At 38.4% G+C, this 23,778-nt stretch overlaps 1 protein-coding gene across 10 annotated transcripts in view; it reads left to right on the forward strand.

Annotated features, from left to right (window-relative positions):
- Positions 1-15,799, forward strand: part of ADAM11 (ADAM metallopeptidase domain 11) — a 108,515-nt gene extending 92,716 nt beyond the window's left edge. For 5 of the 10 annotated variants that reach the window (XM_039331564.1, XM_039331565.1, XM_039331566.1 and 2 more), the window contains 6 exons: positions 910-1,009; positions 1,171-1,290; positions 1,635-1,803; positions 2,396-2,510; positions 3,008-3,098; positions 6,286-8,197. In XM_039331564.1, the coding sequence (XP_039187498.1) occupies positions 910-1,009; positions 1,171-1,290; positions 1,635-1,803; positions 2,396-2,510; positions 3,008-3,098; positions 6,286-6,331 (641 nt within the window). In that variant the 3' untranslated portion in view covers positions 6,332-8,197. Of the gene's footprint in view, positions 1-909; positions 1,010-1,170; positions 1,291-1,634; positions 1,804-2,395; positions 2,511-3,007; positions 8,198-9,916; positions 12,862-15,598 lie in introns of those variants that run through there. The other 5 variants (XM_039331567.1, XR_005555195.1, XR_005555196.1 and 2 more) reach the window with 5 other exon arrangements.
- Positions 15,800-23,778: the final 7,979 nt, after the last annotated feature.

Here is a 23,778-nt window from a genome sequence, read left to right on the forward strand (position 1 = left end):
TCAGATTATGATAGATTGAATAAAATATAGCAATTAGAGAATCTGGAAATGTTGAAGATGGATTTAAACAGAAGAGGGTACATACCATGAACACAAAAACAGCAGAACAGAAGAATAGGAAGAAAAGGGGGGGGGGGACAGGAGACAAAATACATTCCATCCACATCAGCACCAATCCTTAGGGATTACTGGATAATCTGCCTTTTTATCCACCCAGATTGCCTCATGATTCTAGATAATCCAGCCTTTTCTCCTGGCTATAGCTATAGCTAAGATGATGTCTTCATAGCACCAATTAGCAGAAAAAGATAGGAACTTGATTTGGCACCATTTATCCATTATTTACCGAAGCAATTTTTATTCAGTTCTTCAAACTGAAAAGATTTGGGAAGTTTGAAATGCAATAAAAAACAAAATGTTTTCATCTTAGATAGCAAAATGAACCTTATAAATAATTCCAACTAACGAATCTGACTTTTCAATTCTGAAAGTTTAAACCCTTAAATGTTAACACAAAGCCCCATAGACCAGGTTTGCACAAGGCATAGCATGAATATTCTGGTTTTTTTTCTGGCATTGTTTGCACATTTCCCTTTTTAAGGATAGAAATCTTTTACTTGAAAATAGTGTTTTAAAAATCTTAAACACTTTTGGAATTGACCAATGTTATACATCAAAAAGCTAGGCAAGTAGAAAACATCCAGATGTATAATAAAGAAATTATTTAATTAACTAAGTTCCTTCCTAAGCTTCTCCATGCACCAGCATAATTGCTGATCTAGTGATAGAATTTATTCTTTCATTATCAAATATAGAATATTCTTCTGTATTCAATATGTGAAATCCATGGCTATTATGCTCTTTGGCTTGCTCTTATTCTCTTTCTCACTTTCCTTCCTGTAAATCAAGCTTCAGCTGAAAGGTTTTGCTATGAGAAGCTCAATGTTGAAGGCACTGAGCGTGGGAACTGTGGGCATGAGGGGAGCCGCTGGATGCCCTGTGTCAAGCAGTGAGTAATCTGAGATTTCTCCCTTTTCCATAATATCCTTTCCCATAGTATATTGAATCACACCACATGGGGAAGTTACTAGAAAGCCACAAACTATAAGCTGAGGCAGAAGCCAGTCTTTTTAAAAATATGTTATGGTTCTCTCCTCCCATTCCAATTAGGGATGTATTGTGTGGATATCTTCTCTGTGCCAATGCGACAGGATCTCCACGTATTGGTGAATTACTAGGCGAGATCACAACAATGACATTCTATCACCAGAAGAAATATATTGATTGCCGGTAAGTGGAGGGTCTTGCACTTTAAGACCCAGCTTCTTCATTCATGCCAACTTGCTGGAGAATTGGAGAGATGACAATAGGAATGTTCTGGGCTGCAGATTGATCCCCTCTCACCATAGAATAAGTTTCCAAATAATTTTGGGGAATGTCCTTCTGCCAATCACAATCCTGAAAGTATCAGGGATGTAAATATAAGGCAATAGAATGAAGGGGGCTATTTTAAAAAAGTGCCTGTTATCTTTTCTTCCTCAAATGTTTCACCAATGTAGGCATGAACAAAAAGATTTTAAAGGACATTGAAATATTTCTTCACTCAATGGAGCTTTTCTTCCTCCCCCCTCCAGGGGTGGCCATGTGCAACTAGTGGATGGCACAGATCTGAGCTACGTAGAAGATGGGACACCTTGTGGACCCAACATGTTGTGTCTTGATCACAAATGCCTTCCTGTCTCTGCCTTTAACTTCAGTATCTGCCCAGGCAGCTGGGGTGGCCAGATCTGCTTCGACCATGGGGTAAAAATTATAAATAAAGTTGTGTTTTCTGCTTCCATTTAATAATAATGCAAAAAAGAGAAAGAAATTTATCATTTAGCAACTAATTTGCCAAGTATGATCTATATAAATGCCAACTTTGTGCACTTGTGCACTTGTTTCTTGGCTTTATTTCCTTGTGGATTAAATATTAAAGAAAAAATAGGAATACTCAAAATAGGAGCATGTCTTTCTTAAATATTCCTGAAGTTTATTTATTTATTTGTTAGCCACCCATATTGCCAAAGTTGGCAAGTAATCAGGGGTCATAGAAAAAGCCAATTATGATTTAATGATTACATGCAGTTAACATTCATCTACAGTAATATGGGATGCCAACATAAAACAAAATGATTATTCCATTGCAAAACAGTCATTCTTCAGCATTATTAAATAATATTGAATTATTTTTGGTGCATTGTGGGAGTTTCTATTTTTCTCTTGAAAGCTTCATTTTTGTCATCTCATTGTGTAATAGTACTTATTGCAGAAAGTGAACACATAAAAGTTTCTGGAAAAAGATCACAGGAATGGGTTTGAGGAGCCCCACAAAAAGCCTCTTGCTTAATTACAGGTCTGCAGCAATGAGGGCCAGTGCATCTGCTATTCAGATTGGACAGGAAAAGACTGCAGTGTCTATGATCCTATCCCAGAGCCTAAGCCTACTGGGGAAACAGAAAAATACAAGGGTAAGTTTGTGGGAAGGAACTACTTTGCAGACAGCCAGAACACTCAACCAATTAAATAAGTAATCAAAAAGGTTTCTTGCAGAAACCTTATGTCTATCCAAAAGCCCTTCAGCCATTTTCCATTTTGGATCAACTCCTTTATCTGTCCTGGTATTTCCTGATTTTTCTGAGAAAAGGAGTGAAGAATTCAAGAATCTTCCAGGACTGGAGAAACTTGCAATATTTATTGCAAGATGAGTTTGATGTGGCAATATTCAAATAGCCTTCTTTTCTGCCTTCTTCTTCACTTCTTGGGAACTGTTCTAATATTCCCCTGTTCCTATTTTCCTATTTAAAAACAATCCCTTTTTTTGATTTCCAGAAGTTTTATATGTTTTCACTGTAATTATTAAATTAGGATAGTCCTGTTGTACAACTAGGTTCTGCCCATTATGCTGCATATCAAGAATACAAACCAATGTAACACAGTTTATTTTTTGTCCCCTCTTTCTCCACAGGTCCCAGTGGTACCAACATCATTATTGGCTCCATTGCTGGAGCCATCTTGGTGGCTGCTATTGTTCTTGGTGGCACCGGATGGGGATTTAAGTAAGCAGCATCAATATGCACATGTTGTGCTTCTCAAATCGCTGTGCCCTTGGGCTAATTTGTCTTGAGGACTTTCTCTCTGTTGCATGTATTCCAGGTGCCTTTTGCATTTTGGCACTTATTTGTGAAAAGGGGAATTGAGCCCAGATATAGTTTTGGGCTGAAGGGGAGGATCCTCTTCAGAGTGGAGTCATACGAGTATTCCACAGATAGTCCTTGACTTATAATTATTCACTTAATGACTATTTGAAGTTTCAATGAGCTTTCCAGGAGCTACTTATAACTCATTTTAAAATTTACAAAGCTACACTCATCCCCACAGTCATGTGATTGCAGTTTTGAGTGCATGACAACCAGTTCACCTTTGTGACTGTTTGCACCATCCCCCAGTCACATGACCATGATTTGTGACCTTTTTTTTCTGATTTCTGGCATTTACTTCTAGTTTCCAGCAAAAAAACACCCATTGGGGAAAATGGATTTGATTAGTGACAGCCACATTTGCTTAATGATCACAGTATTCACTTAATGACCAATGCAAAAAGAGTAAAACAACAACAACAACCAGATCTGATCAGATAATGCAATGACTTCTGGCTGAAATTCCAGGCTCAATTATAGTTGTAAATCAGGGACTACCTGTACTAAAGGTATCATGCAACAAAAATGGTATTGGCAAGCTTGTTTCCATGATGCAAAACTTTCTCATGATAGTACAGTAAAAGCATGGATATTCTTGAGCTATCTATGTCTGACTACATGCCTGGACTGAAAACAGGGAGCAGGCTTGGCTGATGGATTGAGTCTTTACTGCATTTTAATTTGAAATTAGTATTGAGAATCACCGGAAGGAACCATCAGTGGATAGAGAAGGATGGCAAAGGAAAGTATATGCAAATAAGGTGTTGATCAATAGTCTGAATCCACTTCAGAAAATAAGGATTGGCTGCTTTAGGATAATGTGATAAGCTGAGATATATATCTGAAAAAAGTGAAGAGAGACAGAAGGTATGTAGTATTTTGGAGACCCAAATTGATATTTAGTTGTATTTCTAGGCATGCATGGTGCTTGATACACAGACCAAAGCCACCCTCTTGTGGTGAGTGTCCGTATTTAACATATCTGAGGATAGAGGTGAGGAAAATACAAACATGGTATTTGCTTAAAGGTGGTAAATTCCAGTCCTTATCATGAGAAGTTATATTGGAACAAAAAGTTCAGAAGTGTGATATATTAAAACTGCATTGTAGTGTTTTTCCACTAATAAAAAGAAAATATGGTAAGTTTTAGGATATTTCTAGTGGGATTAGAGAGAGCAACAAGAAATTCAACTGGAAATATTTCATAGCAATCTACTTGCAAGGATTGGCTAGTATTGTTGCAATTTTGTCATATAATTTTTTCTCCTCTTAAGATGATTTTCCTAGTTTTCTGGTCCAACACAGGATTTCTCCTTCTCAGCTTGAACATATGATTGAGAAGTATAGCTGGAAGGGGACTACAAAGTGTTCTCGTTACTTCCCCCTCCCCACACCCACACACCAGTTTCCTAAATATTAATATTGCTGGTTTATTAAAGTTCAGCCAGAACCTTTTCTATTCTTGTCGTATTTATAATTGACATTGCTTTGAATTGGGCCACACATGTCCTCTTTCAAACTGTCAGTTTAATAAATGGACTGCCTTCAGTTTCATCTGTGTGATTTGGTTGCAGAATCACTGTGAAAGAAATGGGTCCAAGGATCTTGAGGGGTTTTTGTTTTTTTTTGGCCTTGGTAAAAGTGCTATTTAGTTTTTAGTTCATGAAGTTTGGTTAATACTCTTGGCTTAGTGAGAAGAAGAACTATTTGGCAGGAGAAGCAGTTCACCTTGGGAAAGAAAAGCAGAAATAGGAGAGAAATGGGGAGAGCTGCAGACTGACTGGGGGTGGCTATTTTTCCTCTCTGATCCACATCAGGCTTCCTATTATGTTTTGCATGGATTGACACTTGCATGAATGAAGGAGCGCCTGACCTGGGATTGCATGAATCAGATACTGATGGTGATGGGGACATTGGCATGGAGGTGGAGTGGGGAACAATAGTCCTTAAATATCTGTTCCATCCCCCAAAACAGCCTTGTAAAACTCAGTCTTAAACTATACTTCCACAATTCTCAGCTTATTGGTGGAAGATGATAGGAGTGTCATCCAATATATTTAATGCATAAGAAGTGGGAGAAGCTGCTTTGGGTACTCTGCTCATAACAAAAGTTTGAGGTAATCCTATAACGTTAACTATATCCCACTTGGACCCCCCACCCAAGATCTCTTGCTTCCTTGCAGGGTTTATTGCTGGTATGACATGTTGTATGGGTTGGTCTGTTGCACTGGGGGGGGGGTGGAATATAAATTCATCAGTATCACAGTTTGGGAGGCTGGAAGGAAGGAGACATTTGAGGAATGAAGATGAGGAAAACACCTTCAATTTTTGTCAAAGACAGAATAATCACTTTAGTTTCTTAGGTCTGTAACAGTTCTGGAATCACAAATAACTTTTCTTGCTTCCCCAATCACATGAGTGCCAGGCATTTGGAATGTTGTTTTGGTTGCAAAATTTGAGTTCTTTCGTCATTGGTTTATTTTTATCATCTGTTGAGAAAGGTGATACAAGGAATGAAAAAAGTAGCAGAGGGAACTTAATGGAAGGATAAGGAAAATGGAGGCCCTCTGCCCTGCAGAAAATCCCCTTTCCCTGGCAGCTTCTACATTCCCTCTAGTTCTACATGTGGTATTCTTGGTGTGCAGTAAACTTTCTTTAAAACAAGCAAACAACACTGACATGTAGTATTTCCAGAAGAAATGCAGGCTAACACAGACTAGGAACGTGAGGCCCACTTGCCTCGGAGAATGTGCTGCAAGGGAGAGTGAAATGAAGGTGCTCTTCTTTGTGATATTTCCAGCCTCCCTTTAAGTTCTGACAGGAGCTACATGATCTAATGGAGTTCTTCAACGATGATGGTAATTGGATCTCTGCACAAAAGTTGTCCCGGATGGTAAGAAGAAATTGCATGTTAAGCTAGTTTGCATTACCAACCATAGCATGTGGCACGAAGACTGAAGGCAGTCAGGCCAAGATGTACAGCTGAAGTTATCTGCTAACCCCTGCTCCTCCTCTCTCTTTCCTTTTCTCTCTTCGGCTTGCAAAGGAACATTCGCAGAGGAAGGTACGACCCAGCTCAGCAGAGCATGTAACAGCTTCCCTGAGCACATCTCTCCATCACCTACCGCCTTCATCCCATCCTCCTCACCGCCTTCTCCCCACTCTTGCTGCTTGCAATGATCATTGGTGCAGAAGGCCCAGAACTCTCGTGGAGGCCTGTCTCAACGGAGAGAATTTCCTCTGTGCCATCAGTTCTCTCCACACATCCATCAGTATCCACCTCATTCTCCATTTCTTCAGTTGCTATCGTGAGGAGATATCTAGTGAATAAGTAAATGGCAGCAGGTGTTCTATCCAGGCATCTAATGAACCTCTGGTTCTGCTCAGTGGATGATAGGGCTGGGAATTAATTTTTCTCCAGTTTAAGGCCCAAGTAACAATCCTTTATTTCATGTTATGGTAAAGTCAACACAGGATTTTACTATATCATTTTCACAGTGGGACGTTTTTTGCAGATGGAAACAGTTTGCAGTGAACTGTGTTGATTTTGAAATGCAAAAGACCTCAACACATCTCTGCAAGGACCTCTCCACCTACACATGTATACAATATAATATACACTTACATTGCCAAGGAGAGGGTATATTTTAATTGGGCCTACACACATTCTGTTACAGAAGAAGGTAGGCACAATGCTGAATAATAAGAATCAAGCTATATTATAAAACAGCTTTCTAAAACTTAAGGAGTGTATTCATTTTAACTCTTAGAATTCCCAGCCAGCTTTGGAATCTATAGTTCAAAGATACCTGGAGTTCACCATGTTGGGGAACCCTAAGAGTTGCTGCAGTTCTGAGGTATAATTAAGACTCCCAGGAATCTGAAAGGAATCTAAAAGAAGATACACTTGATTGAATCTGCTTCTAAGTTGAAATAGATGCACAAAGCCTGGTGTAAATGCTAAAACTTCTTGGAGTGCATACATAGACTCACAAATGTTTGGTTACATTTCCTGTGTTCTTTAAAGTTCCAAAATACATGTTTATATGGTGGCATTTAGAAATTAGGGATTCCCCACCGCTAATGAAGCACATGCTGTTCATTTGCAATTTTAAAAGGAAAAGTGGCCAGCAAAAAAAGAATTAAACAGCATAATTAATTCTATGATTATGAAAATAATAACAATAATGATACTTTTGCATAGTTTTAGTCTAAGTTCTGTAGAATAGAAAAGGCCCATTTAACAATTGTATGACACTAATAGGGTAGGGCTTTGGTTTATGAACATTCACTGGCTGCAGTTCACCCAGTTTATGAGGTGGGGACCAAAATATCCATATTCTTCATGTTGAAACAGTGCATATAAAAGCCTACTTAAGAAGAGAAAAATATCACTTGACTCATCAGAAGATTGACTAGAATCGTTTTGATGTGTCTACATGTAGGGTGATTATATCCTTATCATGCTAATGAATAAATGGAGATCGTGTATCTTGCCTTATGAAGATTCTCCTTTCTGAAGAACTTGGGGAAGATGGTCTGCCCCAGTATATGCTATACGACACACACCCATGCTTTTCTGCTGCTCTGTGTAATGTGCATTACTTTCTTGAATGTCATTTGGTTGTTTGCTTGCTTGGCATTGTTCCCATTCCATGGTGTCATTCTTCTTTGAAAGCTTAAAAGAGCCAGAATATTGGGGATGGCAAAAGAGATTGTCAACTACATTTAACTGATTTAAACATTAGTGACTTATATAATGAAAAGGTTTGTATTACTGGCATACTACCAAGTCAGTTTTCTGGAGGAAAAAACATCTAAAAAGCATTTCTTTTTCTATATTGGAATAATATAACTTCTGTTTCCATTGTTAGTCATGGATTGTATTGTACAGTAGATAAGTGCCTTTCAGTATGAACTAAATCTTCCCAACATAATAAAAGTATTCATGTATTAAAGGTAGATCTTCCAAGGGTTCTTTTTAGGAAACAAATAGATTTATTTTTAAAGAAGAAATAGTCATATGGCACATATTTGATTTTCCCCCAATATGTATTAAAAGGACACAGTCCTATGAAATACAGGACCTAAGACATTCAGATATTTAAATAAACCTTTTTAACTTTTGTGTTGGAAAAGATTAAACATTAATTATTCCTTTATTTTTTATAAGTTAACAAGTTTTCACTGTATAAGATCCTTCAACTTCTCCCAAAGTATATTTCAAATATTAATTCTATAATTGATATTACCAGTAACTCAAAATTCATTCTTCTGCCAGAAAGTAGTAAGATTCAATTATAAAGAGATTTATGTTAGTTATATTGGGAGATATGGAATCAATAAATAAAAATCTGGAACAAAGGCTTGGATAATTTTATATGAAGTATATTTAAATGTTAGTTTCAGAAAGTTTTTTTTTTTAAAAAAATGAGCCAATTCATTCCTAAATTTATCACCAGTGGTAACCGGGTGGTGGAACATCAACTTAGTAATGTCTGTGGAATAAAATAATAATAATGAAAAGTGTGATAACCATAAACTGAGTTCTTTATATCCTGAAAAATATTTGGATTTTTGAAGCAAATTTGAGTTAAAAATAATTGAATATTTCTATATTATTTACAACACACAGTAGCTTTTGTTAATCTGTATAAACAGAGCAAATAACCTGGTGCAAATTTGCTTTGTTTTTTCTGACATGGCTGCACTTAATCAGTGAAGATTTTGACGTAACAATCAGAAAGGCTCAGAAAAAAGAAAATAAAAATCAGGGATAAAACCAGTTAGGCATACCATCTGACAAGGAATTATACTTATTAAAATCCCCCCCTTTCAAATTGTGTGAGGCTGAATTCCAGCAAGGAAATGTTGTTAAAATTTGATGGTGCAGTAGAGATAGAGCCCCTAAAATCCAGGCGAGAGCAAAATGCAGCCTGTGTGCACCCTTGCTTTCGTTTAGAAATGGACATTCAACTCAAAAGATGTGAGAACAGATTACTACCTGGCCTTCATATTTTTTTTAAAAAATCTTACAGTTCATGGGGTTTCCATTACGTTTATTTATTTTTGAAACTTTACAGTTTCTAGAAACTTAAAGTTATGAAATGGCTGCTATATGTCTGACCTAATATCAGTGGTAGGAAGAGAAAACATGTTCTTTCAAAATATAAAACATGCAGTGTCTATTTTGCTCTTACATTGGGAAAACAGTATGTTAACTATCACTCACCACCTTGGTATTCATAATAAAAGACCACTTTCATTGGGTTGGGTTGTTATAAAGCAGTGGCATAATCTTGAGGAGGATAACAACCAAGCATCTAATGATGCCATACAACTGCCATGGGTACAATGTTCCAAAACACATTTTTTCATTATCTGTGGCTGTGCTTTTTTACCCTGGAAACTTTTAAGATGCATGGACTCCAATTTCCAGAATTCACTAGCCAATCATGTTAAAAAAAACACCAATTTACATCACCAATTCCAGGTTTTGCTTCTTCTGGATTTAGTGAGCTCACAAGATAATGAGAAATGAAGTATTCATCTGGCTCTTTTAACCACACTAGAGAATCATCACAACAACCTCATCCTCCCCCATCTCCCCTCCCACACCATCTTGTATTCCTCTTGGTACTCTGACCTTAAACAACCCCCTTGCTTCTGTGTTACAGGTCTGGAGGGGCATAGCCCCAAATCATAACTTGATCTTTGTGCTTCTGGGTCAGTATTCTCACCATAGGGTGGAAAAGAAGGTAAACAGCACCTTCTTCCTTTTTCTTTTCCTGGCCAGCAAATAACCAACACCCTAATCTACCAAGTCTTCCATTGCTTCCTGGATAGACAAGGGCAGGAATGAAGCCCTCCTTTGAAGGGGTACCACATTGCTCTGCTTCATTGTATGGGAAAAGATCTTCATGAAGGACCTCCAACTCTTTTATATCTTGCCAGATGCACTTTTTCCTCTCCTTCTAACATTGTCTGGAAAAAAGAGAGCCCCAAAACAGCATTTTTTCTACCTGTGCAGGTCTACATATGTGCCTCACTTTACTAATCCCACCAAGGACTGTACCATCTTGGAACCACCAAAATACTACATGCAGCTCAGGGGTATAACAACACTCTTCAACTTCTGGAAGATGCTACTTGGAAGACATACAAGCCTGTTCCTTTCCATGAAAGTAGTTTGAGCAAAAGTGGATATTTGGGATATTTAGATTCTGCTAAAATTGGTTCCAAATCAGGGAATTGTGTGTTCATAGTTAAGGCTTATAAAATTATTGGGATGAAGAAATGACATGTATTCATCAATTATATCCATGCCCTTTATTTCCATATTTTTGTTTGTAAAAGTTTGTGAGTTAAGCCTTTCTATCATGCTGACTGCTCTAGCCTAAATGCAAGAGCTTGCGCCATTCTAGATTTAAGGGAAAGTAACAGAGACAAGATGATAGCATGCTAAAGTAGCACTCTAAATAGACCAGACTTATTACCTTTGCCCTCTCCTCCTACTTCCAAAGGTTATATTTTCTGTTTTGAATGTAATGGCTAATAGTGCCACAGTGGCAAACCAATGTTGGAAATAGTGACAGCTCATAACAAAATGCAGCAAGTGGCTTCTTGGTCGGGGAGTGAGGGCAGATCTCATATCACAAGTTTCGTAAGTGTATCAGAGTCCTGTCAAAAGTGAGAATGGACACTTTTGATTTATTTATGGTTGATCTCACCCTTATTTTATTTCTTTCATTTGAAACTTTTTTTTCATCAGCACAAATGGAGGGGAATTAGGCCAGCTTCTAAGTTCCAAAACTGGAATAATAATACACCATCCTTAGAAGTGGAGTCACCAGTCAACCAGAAGCCAATCATTCATAAAACTGTGATTTTTAAAGACTCCTCCTCCTCCTCCTCCTCCTCCTCTCACATCCCTATTCTCTACGCCTGTAGCGTACTAGGAAATTTCTGTAGTTGAGCAAGTGCTTCTAAATTTATTTTCAGTCTTTCAGAACAATTAGATTTATATGGGAACTAATTCTATGCTGAACCAAACATGAAAGAATTCAGAGAGTGGCATAAGAAGAAAAGTTAATAGCAATGGGTAAATTTTAAAAAAGGAGTGGGAAGTGTTGTGTGTGATGAGATAAAATTTCTTCAATAATGTTTCAGTACAATAAGGAAATTGGCTAGGAGGCCATACTACAATAGCACAGCAGGTGTTTGCTGGCAGGTATTTTGTTTTAAAGAATTTGAGGGTCAAGGAAAACCAGATGGATTATAAGAATTTTGTTGTCCCTTTTTACCTTTGTGGTAGAAAGCCCGCCATATTAAATGGATGGTCCATTTCATGGACCAGCTAGTCAACATAAAACCAGCCCATCTCAGAAGGTGCTGAGTCTTTTTGAAGTAGAGATTTTAAACCAAAAATTTGAAGTCCCCTTTGGATCATAGTGGATCTCCTATAGTAGCAGAGGATTGAATGATATTTCATCTCTTGGATCAAAAGTTTTTCTCCCTAAATAAAAGCTATCCCACCATCATCATGGTAGGTTGCAGGAAAATTCTCAGTAAGCAGATTCTACAGAGAGAAGAGTTACATATCCACTTAGCTACACACAATAAACTAGGATTAAACTCAGATTATTTAACTTCAGAGAGAGAAGCTCTCAAGAGAGCAGTGCTCAAACTGTCACATCTATTTTGACCTTCAGCATTTCTAAAAACAACTATAGCTTGGATTCTTCCAGACACACACATACCCTCCCCCAGCACACTTCTATGTGGAATAGCTTCTAGAACTACACATTGCTGCTTTTTTGTGCCTTTTCAAAATGTTATGTTTGAAGTGACTGTGTTCTCTTTCCCCAGTGCAACCGCAGCAGAATTTCTAATTTCAATGAGTACTGTCAATTGTCTCCTTGAGTTTGCCTTCTTCCAGTGAAGACACATGTCCACATTGATAATTCAAACAGTAATACAAGAGGGGGGGATTCTTTGAAAATTTTATCCTTTAAGTTTCTCAAGAGTAGGTGAAAAGTTGCAATAAAGTGAGTCTCAGTTCTCAGAAAATTGGGAAATGTCTTAAAATTTTCTCAACATACCACTTGAATAGATGTAGGTACAGAACTGCTCACAGAGTAATTGATAAGCTCTTGGAAATTTGATTGATTATGACTATCATGCTTGGTCCAAAATGTTTCCTGAGGAAAATTGGAAAGTTTTATGCAAATTACCATTTGCAAGCATTGAGCTTCCCTGAAAATGTGGATTGGAGCCTTATTTAAGCATCTGATAATTCTCCAATCCAATTCTGCAGGGAAATTATCTGCAAGCTTCTCATTTGGCAGGATCCCTAATATGATAGCTATTTACTTATTTATTTAAAACATGTATATAGCTGCCCATCTTGAGTATATGAGGACAGGCAACTATTCTGTTCCCTACCATGGCAATATAAGAAGGCCAACTTATGCCATAGGCTATGCCAGATGAGAAGCTTGTAGTTTCTTTTCTTTTGCTGGGAACAGGGCAAGGGATTGTGTTTTGATAGGAAACTGAGGTCCTTCTTAATGATAATTGATTAAAGCAGGGGTCTTCAAACTTGGCCCTTTTATGACTTGTGGACTTCAACTCCCAGAATTCCTCAGCCACCGTGCCTGGCTGAGGAATTCTGGGAGTTGAAGTTCACAAGGCATAAAAGGGCCAAGTTTGAAGACTCCTGGACTAAAATGTATTACTTTATCAGTTGGCCAAGAAGGAATAATAACTGACAACGGTCTTCTTTAAACACTGCAAAGAACTGAAAGTGCCCAATATCATCATATCTTGGTATTCTAAAATGTTAGAATTTGTTAAGACCAGTTTTATATTAATTTGTGAGATCATATTATTTTGAATTAGCTGATATTGTTGATATTAAGTGTCTTTAATGTCTCCCAGATGTGTGAGATTATAATTCCTTACGCCAAAGGCATTTTGGGCAAGCAGGAAAATGTAAGCACAGCTGTGCCATGTAACACTTTTCCATGATTCCCCATTTATAAAACTAAAGAGAAAGTGGTAGGCTTAAATCTTCAGAGTGAAAATTACAGCCTTATTAAGTATAAATTAGTATCTTAGCATGGCTAATAATCAGTTGCAGAGGCTTCTCTGCAAACATCCCTCTCCAATATTTGCAGACAAAGTGCCAAACAGTTCTTCTACCACTCCCCCCCCCCTACTTTAAATCTTCTGGCTGCATATGAAAGTTTGTGTGTGGGGGTCTCAAATACACGAAACCATAAATCTTTTCTCTCCCAAGCTACAGCCAGAAAACCCAGTTCTCCTGTTTTTAATAAGGAAAGAAAAAATGGAGAAATAATGGCATATTAACATGCAATGTATAACATTTTTACTTTCCACTTGATAATAAAAAGTGAAATTCTAGGCTGGTCAAGGGGTAGGATTGGGGAATGGAATTCATTCACTTCAGATCTGCATCTCCCAACTCTGAATACAAAATGTTATGCAGTGATGCAACGAAATCTTGGGTGAAACAGGAAAAAAATCTCTAGCTATTAGAAATAAGAAGAACAAACAACAGCGGAAAAAATAGGAAGTGAATCAAATCAAAATTTCTCATCCTGACTATAATGTTCATTATATTATCTTAACTGTACCATTTCACATTACTGGTGGTTATTCATAGGAGTGAAAACTTTTCTAGAAATAATCTTTGTTAATGAGGAACTCACAGGTTCAAGATACAACTGTTCTACTCTTTGGTGTTGCCACTGTTCTGCTGTAATTCTTTAGAGTCTTGATTCATATGAATCCCTCTTAATATGATGCTGGAAAATTTGATAATAGACATGTTTTAGGGGAATTTTAAAAGCAGAGGAAAGGAATGGTGCAAATTCAAGAATTTGAGCAAGACAGTCTTTTTTGTTTTAAGTTGCTCTTTTAAAATGTTTTTCTGTGTAAAGAAATTTACAAGTCCCCATAAGTATTTGTATGTTTTTTGAGATGGGGCAACTATACATTTGGGAGACTCCGTACATTAGAATGGAGAAATATGGGAAAAATAAAATATCTCTTTATTCAATGATACTTTACAATTAGAATAAGGATCCCATGAAAATGTAGAAGTTTCAATGATTTCTTATGTTCTCAACTTGCTTGATTCCAAGAGGAGTTACCTTTTGTGTAGAAAACTATCTAATGTATTGCCTATCACGTTCTCCAGTCCTAGGCATATAAAGCCTTTATTGTTCAATCATGTGGTTTCATTACAGAGCATCTTGCCTTTGGCGTGATGAATTATAGCCATCCCTTATTTTTTCCTTTCCTTTTTGTTTTCCTTTCCTTTTTCCCTTCCCTTCCCCTTCCCTTTCTTGTCCTTTCCTTGCAATAGTATAGTGACAGTGCTAGTGTTTTCCACATGAGTATCATTTCATTATATGAAGAAGGTGGACATTAATTAATTAACTTTCTATCTTTTATTATTCTTACAAATAACTCAAGGTGAAGAACATATTCCTAAGGGAGACTAAAGTTCAAACCCTCAGTCTTAAATATATGATACAAGGTTCAATTAATAAGAAATAAGGAATTATAATTTAGTAATATATTTCTGTCAGCAAAACAGACACAATCATTTTCCTGTCTGAGAATAGCTGCCAGGGCTTCTCTGCAAATGGAAAGGGGATGGGAAACTCTCACTCAGTAGACAGAAATCCACTTGCACAATGTTGGATTCATTCATTCATTCATAGCCAATAGCTGGTCATAGTGAGCAGATTCTTTTAAACATTCTTTTCAGACAAAAAACAAAGCAATGTATTTCATTTCATGCTTTCTCAACCATTTGTCCGAACTGTTCTTTCCATTCCCCCTTCTTTTTATGTGAGCTCCATAGTATACTATTAAGTCTCCTGGTCAGGTAAGAACCAAATGGATTACACTGCAACCTTTCTTGCCTTCTTATTTTTGTTGCAAGTCTTTTCTTCCTCCCATATCCTTAAAGTTACAGCTAGAGAAATGATTTAGGGATTTGTAGTTTCCTTTGGCTACAGTGAGGACAGGCAGCTGGCAAACTGACATTTGAAACAGGTAAGGTGATTTTCTTATGGCACCAGAGATAGTTTATTTCAGAAAAAATCAAGTTTTAACATTATCCAGAAAGTTTGGTTACTTTAGCCCCATTTGAATGATGTAGCTTAAGGGTGACAGTAGCTGCCTTTGCAGTATGTGCACATACTGCTGTGAATGCAATTGTATGCCTGTGTTTGTTGTCAGTGTGAGTGAATGTGTACAAACCTCTGTGCTCTTAGTGCAATGGGCAACCAGAATCTTTTCTTTTTCTTTTAACATTCACACAGTAGCAAGGATCAAGGCTCCTAAGACTTCAAGGCAAATCAGAGAAGAGGAGCGAGGCAACATTGCAACAAAGAGCACAACTACAGAAGAAGCTTACCTTATAACATGCTCACTTTGGACTCAGCCATCTCCTAGTACTCCAGTTTGTGGGCACCTAGAACTCAGAATGCTATTGCTCATGGATTGTGTATATATATATAGGCTTGTCTATTTATTGTAACGTGTCCAAAGACTAATTCAAATGCCACTTCTGGGCATTCTTGTAGAAATATATTGTACTTTCACTGCACATGCTTCATGCTGAAGGCTGAGCAAGGGATGTGCCAATAAGGAACAATTCTTGGTCTTTGGTTTGGGCAAATGGCAATAGCTGAATGCTAGGCCTTCTTCTTTTGTGTTTCTTGCAAATCCGCACACCTACTTACCTACCAATATTTATTAAAATGAAAAGACTAATTTACATTTTCTCCTGACCCTGGAATCCTGGTAATCAGTACAATAAGGACCAATATTTTCAAATCTGAATTCCTACAAAATTCTGTAAATCCTAGTATATACTATAAGAAAAAAAAACAGTAAAACAAATCCAACTGCCATGTCTTGAGAATAAACAATAAAGATTCTTCTCCTTTGTTTGGGACTTATTGTCACTGTCTCACAACTGTTGTCTTGCAAGGCATAAAATACTTTATCCTACTCCATTGGTGAGTTGAAAGACTATCACTTGTCTTTCAGTACATGGTGTTTCTGTAAATGTTATTGTGCTTATTTGCCAATCCTATTTGGTTTCCATTGCTTCTGTTTTGGCTTACTGCCTAAAGATGATGTCCTGATTTTGCAATTGTAAGACATGTTAGAGAGCCAGAGTGCACTGGAATAGAAGCTGGGAGACCATAGGTTCTGGGCCTGACTTAGGGACAAGGCCAGCTTGGTGACCTAGGGCTAGTCAAATTTTACCACCCAAGCTACAAATATTTTCTATCATTCCAGTCAATCTCTCTCAGCCCTGGGAAAGAAAAGGGCAAACCATTTCTGAAATCTTGCCAAGAAAAATGTAGAGACTTGTCCAGGCAATTACCTGGAGTCAATACTGAATCAAAGACATGTGTGCACACACACACATAACCAAGCCCAAAGAAACATTTTATCTTGTAGAATCTCAATTTAAGTCTATTTTAGAGCCAGTTTGGTATAGAGCAGGGGTGTCAAACTCAATTTCATTGAGGGCTGCATCAGCATTGCGGTTGCCCTCAGGGGGCCGGGTGGGTGTGGCCAGGGTGGGTGCAGCCTACTGGGTAGATGTGGATGGAGTGGGTGTGGCCTACTGGGTGGTTGTGGCCAGCTCTATATCGTTCGCGTCAAGGGTGACTGTGGGGGCCTGGGTAGGAGTGTGATAGATCTGAGGGTCTCTGGTAAAAGGGGTGGGGCTGGGGCAAGTGCCAAGGCATGGTCCACTGGAGGAGCCTCACTGTCCCTCTGAGGCCATGCGGGGGGGGGAGCTTATGGAGCTAAGACTGAATGCGTTTCAGTATAGAGGGCCACCACAAAATTGTACATTGGCTCCCGGCCGGCTTGTGCCAGGGCCAAGGCAGAGGGGGCCGTTCCCTCACTGTTTCCAGGATGGCTTCATGGGCCACATGAAACCACTTCACAGGCTGCATCCGGCCCCCGGGCCTTGTGTTTGACATGTCTGGTGTAGAGGTTACAGCAGGGAATTTTAGTTCCGCCTTAGATATGAAATCAGTTGAGCCAGACTTTGGTCCAGTCATGCTCTCTCAGTCCTAGGAAGAAGAAAGTCTTCAAAGACTTAAAGACTTCTGTAGGGACTTGTCCAGGCTGTCTCCAGAAATCAACAATGACTCAAAGGTGCACATACAAACACACACAGATAAAAACAGATACATAGACTCACAAACTGGCTAAGGAAAGTTTAAACTCTCTAGCTTTGGTACATTCTCCTTTTCTAATCAAGTGATAAATAAGTAATAAAATACCCACCAGTCAGTACAATAATACAGGAATGGGTTTGGAAGATGGTGTTTTGACAGACAGCCCAGCCACATCTCTCGCTTTAGCATGCATGTCAAAGCAACATAACACACCTGTCAAAGCTCACCAGTTCCATGTGTTCACTGAACAGTTGTTCAGCAGAAATCAAAAGGGTAAATTTGGACAGGTGCCCATTTCTGTTTTATTACACATAGGTCCAGTTATCAACTTTACAAATCTGCTGGACAGCTGTTCAGGTGCTAGAATTTAGAATCTGCTTAGGTTCTGAAATGAAATAACTTAATTCTCAAAACTCAGCAAAGAATGCCAAGTTTCCATCTTTACCTGGCTGTTCTGTATGTTGAAGGACTAGAAGCAGCTATGCCCAGCTTGTTCTATCAGGAGAGTAAAAATGGTGTTAGAGGTAACATCATGAGAACTTAGCAGAAAAAGATCGCCATACACATTTGTTCTATGTTTAGATGCAAGGTTGTTTCACTCATGGGCTGGGGACCAAGGCAGCAGCATGCAAATAACTTAGCAGAAAAAGATCGCCATACACATTTGTTCTATGTTTAGATGCAAGACATTGGGGACCAAGGCAGCAGCATCAAATAGAACAACAACAAGAAGACATTGTCAGGGCATTTTGTGCCCTGATTAGATACATCTGGAAAAAGGCCTTTAGTCTCAGTATTTTCTTAGTTTCTGTTCCCCAATCCATCCAAATCATAAGGTTGGCTGTGTAATCACTTTCATTTTGCAGGTGTCAGAATACAGAGAACAGGCATGGAATATCTAAAGTCGTTCAGTGATTACATCCCAACTGAGAGGAAAATGCAAAAAACATGATTTAGATAGTAATCTGATCCAAACTTAGTGGATCTACCATCTCCATGCACAATGTTTTTTTTTTTAATGCTACTGTTCCTCCAATCCATGCAAAAAGTCCAAATGATTGTTGTAAAGTGTAACTGTGATACTAACAACTCACAGTTCCTATGTGGCATTTAAAAGTCTATTGCTAATTATGAAATGAAAAAAGCAACTTGCCAACATTTTTTGCAAGGTTTTCTCAGTAGCTGAAGACCTAGGTTGCATATTGCTGGAGAAAAAGAGGAGAGAAAAACAGTATAAGAATGCTTATAGGCCACCATCATGAGGTCTAAATAGTGCAAAATAGAGAGAGGTGCCCCTAGAGCTGAAACATACCCCTCCACCTGTGCACCTGTGCAAAAAGGAAATAAAAAAATCGTTACACTTCTCTTTCTATCCACAAGGCAAATCTTGAAATCATAATTTAAGCAATAACTTAATGTTTTGCAAAGAAAGAAGAAACAGAAGTTTTATCAGCTTCATTTCTACTCCATTTGCTCAAGCTACTTTACTAGAGAATAGTTTCAATACTGTACAAAAAGTCTGAACAGCCTACATAGATAGCTACCAGATATCTGAAAGGGGAAAGAAGAAGAAATGGGGAGAGAGGGGGAAGAGGAGAGGATACATTAACTGTTTAACATTCTTGGCATCCACAACAAAAATTACAGGGAGTAATTGCAAAAAAAAAAAAAGTAGAATATTTAAGCCTACTTATATATTAAATTACTTTTACAACATTGGTAAGATTGGTTTTTTTCAGATATTGGAATGTGCTAAAGCTGGTTAGGTTTGCCTTCCCTGTGTAATTGATAAGATTTTGTCAATTCCAGATAGCAGGATAAGCCAACCATTGTGACCTAATTAAGGTCACAGAGCTAAGCTTGTTAACTTGTAGTTAGCACTTATTAGGGAAGTGCTGTGGGGGTGTGGATTGTTCAGAAAGAGATGCAGTACTCAAAAAGCAAGCTGGGCAATATTTGATTTTAAGACTAGGCTTGCCAGACAGAAGACCAAAATGAGAATATGTCCTCCTTTTGCTGGATATCTGGTAGCCCTAAAACTACATCAATCCTAGCTGTTTTCATAAATTGAAATTACCAGCATGAATACATTTGTCAGATTCTTTGCAAGAAATGATGTTATCCATTCAGTTACGTCCAACTTTTGGTGATACTATGGGCCAGATCTCTTCACATCTTCCAGTATTGCACTACTTCTTTGAGTTTTTCTATGCTCTGACTGGTGTCAGCTTTGAGGGTGGTATGCAAGAAAATAAGGAACCAGTGCTGTGAATGCTGAGAAATCTGTGAACAATCAAGCTACTTGGCCTCCTTAAGGATTTTTTGCAAACATATTTCTAAGCAGATTATATTGAGGTGAGATATATATTGTGATGGGAAGATTATACTGAGTTAACCTAGGATGGGACAAGACAATCAATGCTGAGCTTCAATGTTGGAAACAAATACCCCCCCCCCTTTTTTTCCAATTTTATATATACCGCAAATGATTTGGCTCCTGAGTACAGATAATGTTGTAAAGATTCATAGTTTTGGAATTAATTCTGGAATAGTAAAAGAGTGTGTGATTGGAGTTTTTTTGCTTAGAGAAAAGGGGAAACATAATAAACATATGTCTGATAAAAGTTATGCCTGGTATAGAAACTATGGATAGAGAAAAATGTTTCCTCTTTTCACAAAGTGTTAGAATTTTGGATCATCCATTGTTTAGGGATATTCAGAACCTATAGAATGCATTCTTTGCATAATGCATTGTTAATTAACATTATACATTGTTATCAGATGTGGTGATGGCTATACATTTACAATAAGAAAACTGAACAAATCTGCGGAGAACAGAGATATAAATGGTTACTATACTTCATAACCACACATTGTCTCTTGAATTAAAGGCAATAATATCTTAAATATCAATTGCTCAGCTCAAGAATGGAAGAGGACTATCAAAAGCATGCAAATATGAGTAGCTATAGCTACCATTTCAGTGGGAAAGTAACAGTGTTCTGTGTACCTTGGCATATAGTCATGCTGGCCACATGATTACAGAAACATCTTTGGACAATGCTGGCTCCCTCGACTAAGAAAAAGTACCACCCCCTAGAGTCAGACACAATGGGACAGGAGAAAACTTTGCCTGTATCTTTATTATCTTCTTATGTAGTTGCAAGCTTCTGGATGTATCTAATTAGATATTACCGGCAACAATGCAGGGGCAGATTCCTCTCCCCTTCATTTGGTTTAAGTCTTGTAGCAACTGTGATGGATATCATTGTGCTTGTGGTAATCTCAGTCTTTATTCCCAGCTCCATCCTCTTCTTTTAATAAGATAACAAATTTGCCTGTTGAAGGGGAAACCACAAAAAATAACATATTTCATACAATATATTTTCCCTATAAAAATGAATTTCTATCTCTTACTACCAGATATTATGAAGTTATAAATGAGACTGGAATATAAAAATATGAAGACTCATTACTATCCCTGGTATTAAATCCCTGTGCATATCTTTTGTCCCCAGTTAATAATTATATTTCTCAGGAATATCACCTTAACATTTGTTCCTTTAACTTAAATTAGTAACAGGTTTATAATCTGTTCTCATACAAGAGAACTATTCTTTTTTTATTTGTCACTAGTGAATTATTAACTTTCTGTATTCCAGCACTATTTTTAAGATTATATGCCATCAAATTGATGTCAACTTCTTACAACCACATAGACAGAAATTCTCCAAGATGATGGGCCCTCACCCGGGCCATTCAGGTCTTCCAACTATATATACATCATTGCCACAATGAAGTTGATTTACCATGCCACTAGATATTTTTTTTTCCCTTCTATCCTGGATCTTGAACTGAGTTGCCTTCCAATTCAGACCCAGATAGATAATGCAACAAAATGGATTTAAACAAATATTTAATCCGGGAATCCTTAACAGAAACTTACATTCCTGAAGATGTGTCCATTATGTCGGTAAAGTCAATAATTCCTCCATATTCACTTTTGCCTGATTATGTCCATGCATGCTGCATGGTTGGTTTGCACAAAGACAATTAAACATGAGCTGGCACGTAGCCAGGATATCCTGTGATGAACTTTAGTGGCTCCTCCTACAGACTTGTTAACAATGGGATTCACTGAATAACTAAACTACATTACCCATAAGCCATCTCTTAAGGAGACAGCGCTTAACCCAATAAATGCCAAACATTCTAACATATAGATCTATCTAACTGATGGGTCCAGAACACTCCCTGCTTGGAAATATAAATTTCCACTACTAACTAACTGAAATACGCAAAAAACGTAGCATTAAAGCATGCAATTCTTATTGCTAACTAACTAGTGACTAAAATAGGCAAAACATAGCATCAAAACATGCATAACTATAAAGTAAATAGAAAACATGCACAATTATAACATAGATAAACAAGTGTTACATCAAACAATGCATAAACACAAATACATAGTTTGAGGTTCAATCTTCTAGTTTGATCTTCGTCAGCAACAGAACCAAATCGGTGATCAGCCTGATGCAAGAGTCTTTGTGCATCTGACTCATGTGGCTTCATGATCAGGACCTCAACTTGGCGAACTAGTTCATCAAAACTGGGTGGGGCCCAGTGCACAGGTCCCATGGGCCAATAGTTCTGGTATGCATTCTTGTTTCTCAGCAAGACAAGGTCTTCTTCCTGTTGAAGAAATCTGGAACAGAAAAACTGGAACCCAAAATTTCTCAGGAACAAAGGAACCTGGATTCACAGGATGCTCAGGAACCAAAGAACCTGGAACTACAGGAAACTCAGAAACAGCAGGAGCTGGAAAATCAGGAACAGCAGGAGCTGGAAAATCAGGAACAACAGGAGCTGGAAAATCAGGAACAACAGGAGCAGAACACTCAGGAACCAAAGGATCTGGAACCACCAGTGGAGCATTGAAGATGGCTGCTACTGTTGTCATGAGGGTAGTGAGGACTTCATGTGTGGGCATGGGTGTCTTTGTCGACATAGAGTCCATGATTTTGCAGGGTACACCAATCATGCGCTCTCACGCTTCGCCCATGAGAGATGCATGGGGAGGGTAATTTTTGGCCTTCGGGCATTTGTCTATCACTGGGTCATAACAAATACCTTCAATAGTCTGTAAGTCTTTGCGGGCTTCTACAAAGCTAGTTCTTGGGATGCTAAGATAAGTGATCAAGACGATCAGTACTATGCCCAATCTCAGGTGTCTCCGCTTAGAGGAGGGTTTGAATCTGATTGGTTGAAATTTACTGGGTGCCTGAGGTTGAATGTTGGCATGTTGATCTGGAACTGGAAGCATATAACGTTTTGGTCTCTGTGGCATCAGGCTATCTGGACAAGCCAAGAACTCAGGACCTTTTAGCCAGATCAATTCTGTTAACTGTGTGGTAAGGTTAACTTAACTTGGTTCACAAGGTTCTTATCTGTTTGGCATGTGTTGCCATTGTTCAGTGCTTAGAGATGTTTCTTGTATGCTTTGGAGACATCTTGGGAGTGCACTCCACGACTCCCAGTCTTGTTTCTGTTCTGGCAGACGTGGCTTATCCCAGTGTGTGGTGCTCAGGGAAAACGCGCGTAGCTGCAGACATTGTTTGTCTTCTATGGACAAAGCTAAGTTGTTGTAATTCTTACTGGTCTGGAACACTGTTGCTTCCAAAACAGGTTTGGTTGTCACAAACGTGAAGTGTTCTTGGCGTGATTTTAGGTGGGAATCTCTTCCATTACTGGGAATGGAGGTTGTTGAGATATTCACCTGGGTTGGAGTTTGCGGTTGATCAACACAAACCGTCCCTGGGATGACCCATTCAGGTTCTATCTTAAAGGCAATTGAGGAGCTTGTTGGGTCTCTGACCATTCTGTGGTAGGCAAAGGTGACAGGGGAGTCTACTTTCAATGGAGACAAGATTTTGGGTTCAGGATTTAGGAACCATAAGGCAATTGGGGGGAGCTGGTCGACACAGAACGTTCCTGAGATGACCCAGGATTTAGGGACTGTAAGTTCCCATCTAATGGCTGGATGTGTAGTCCAGTGGCTTTCTCCACCCCTGTGCTTTGTGGCACAGAGCACAATTCTTTGCTTGGGGGTTCATTGGGGAATGGTGGGCTGGTACACACTGATGTGCAGGTACACACTGATGTGCAGATGGCCTTGGCAGGCGCTTCTGGGCACTTTTCGGCGCCATACTGGGACTCCTTGGTTGAAGGAGGAGTAGACGCTGCTTGTTGTAGCTGTCTAGAGTCTGGATGCAGGGCTTCTGGGTGCTTGTCAC

Source organism: Crotalus tigris, unplaced genomic scaffold, assembly GCF_016545835.1.
Source record: "Crotalus tigris isolate CLP2741 ecotype Arizona unplaced genomic scaffold, ASM1654583v1 scf7180000024437.13266115, whole genome shotgun sequence".
Classification (NCBI taxonomy): Eukaryota; Metazoa; Chordata; class Lepidosauria; order Squamata; family Viperidae; genus Crotalus; species Crotalus tigris.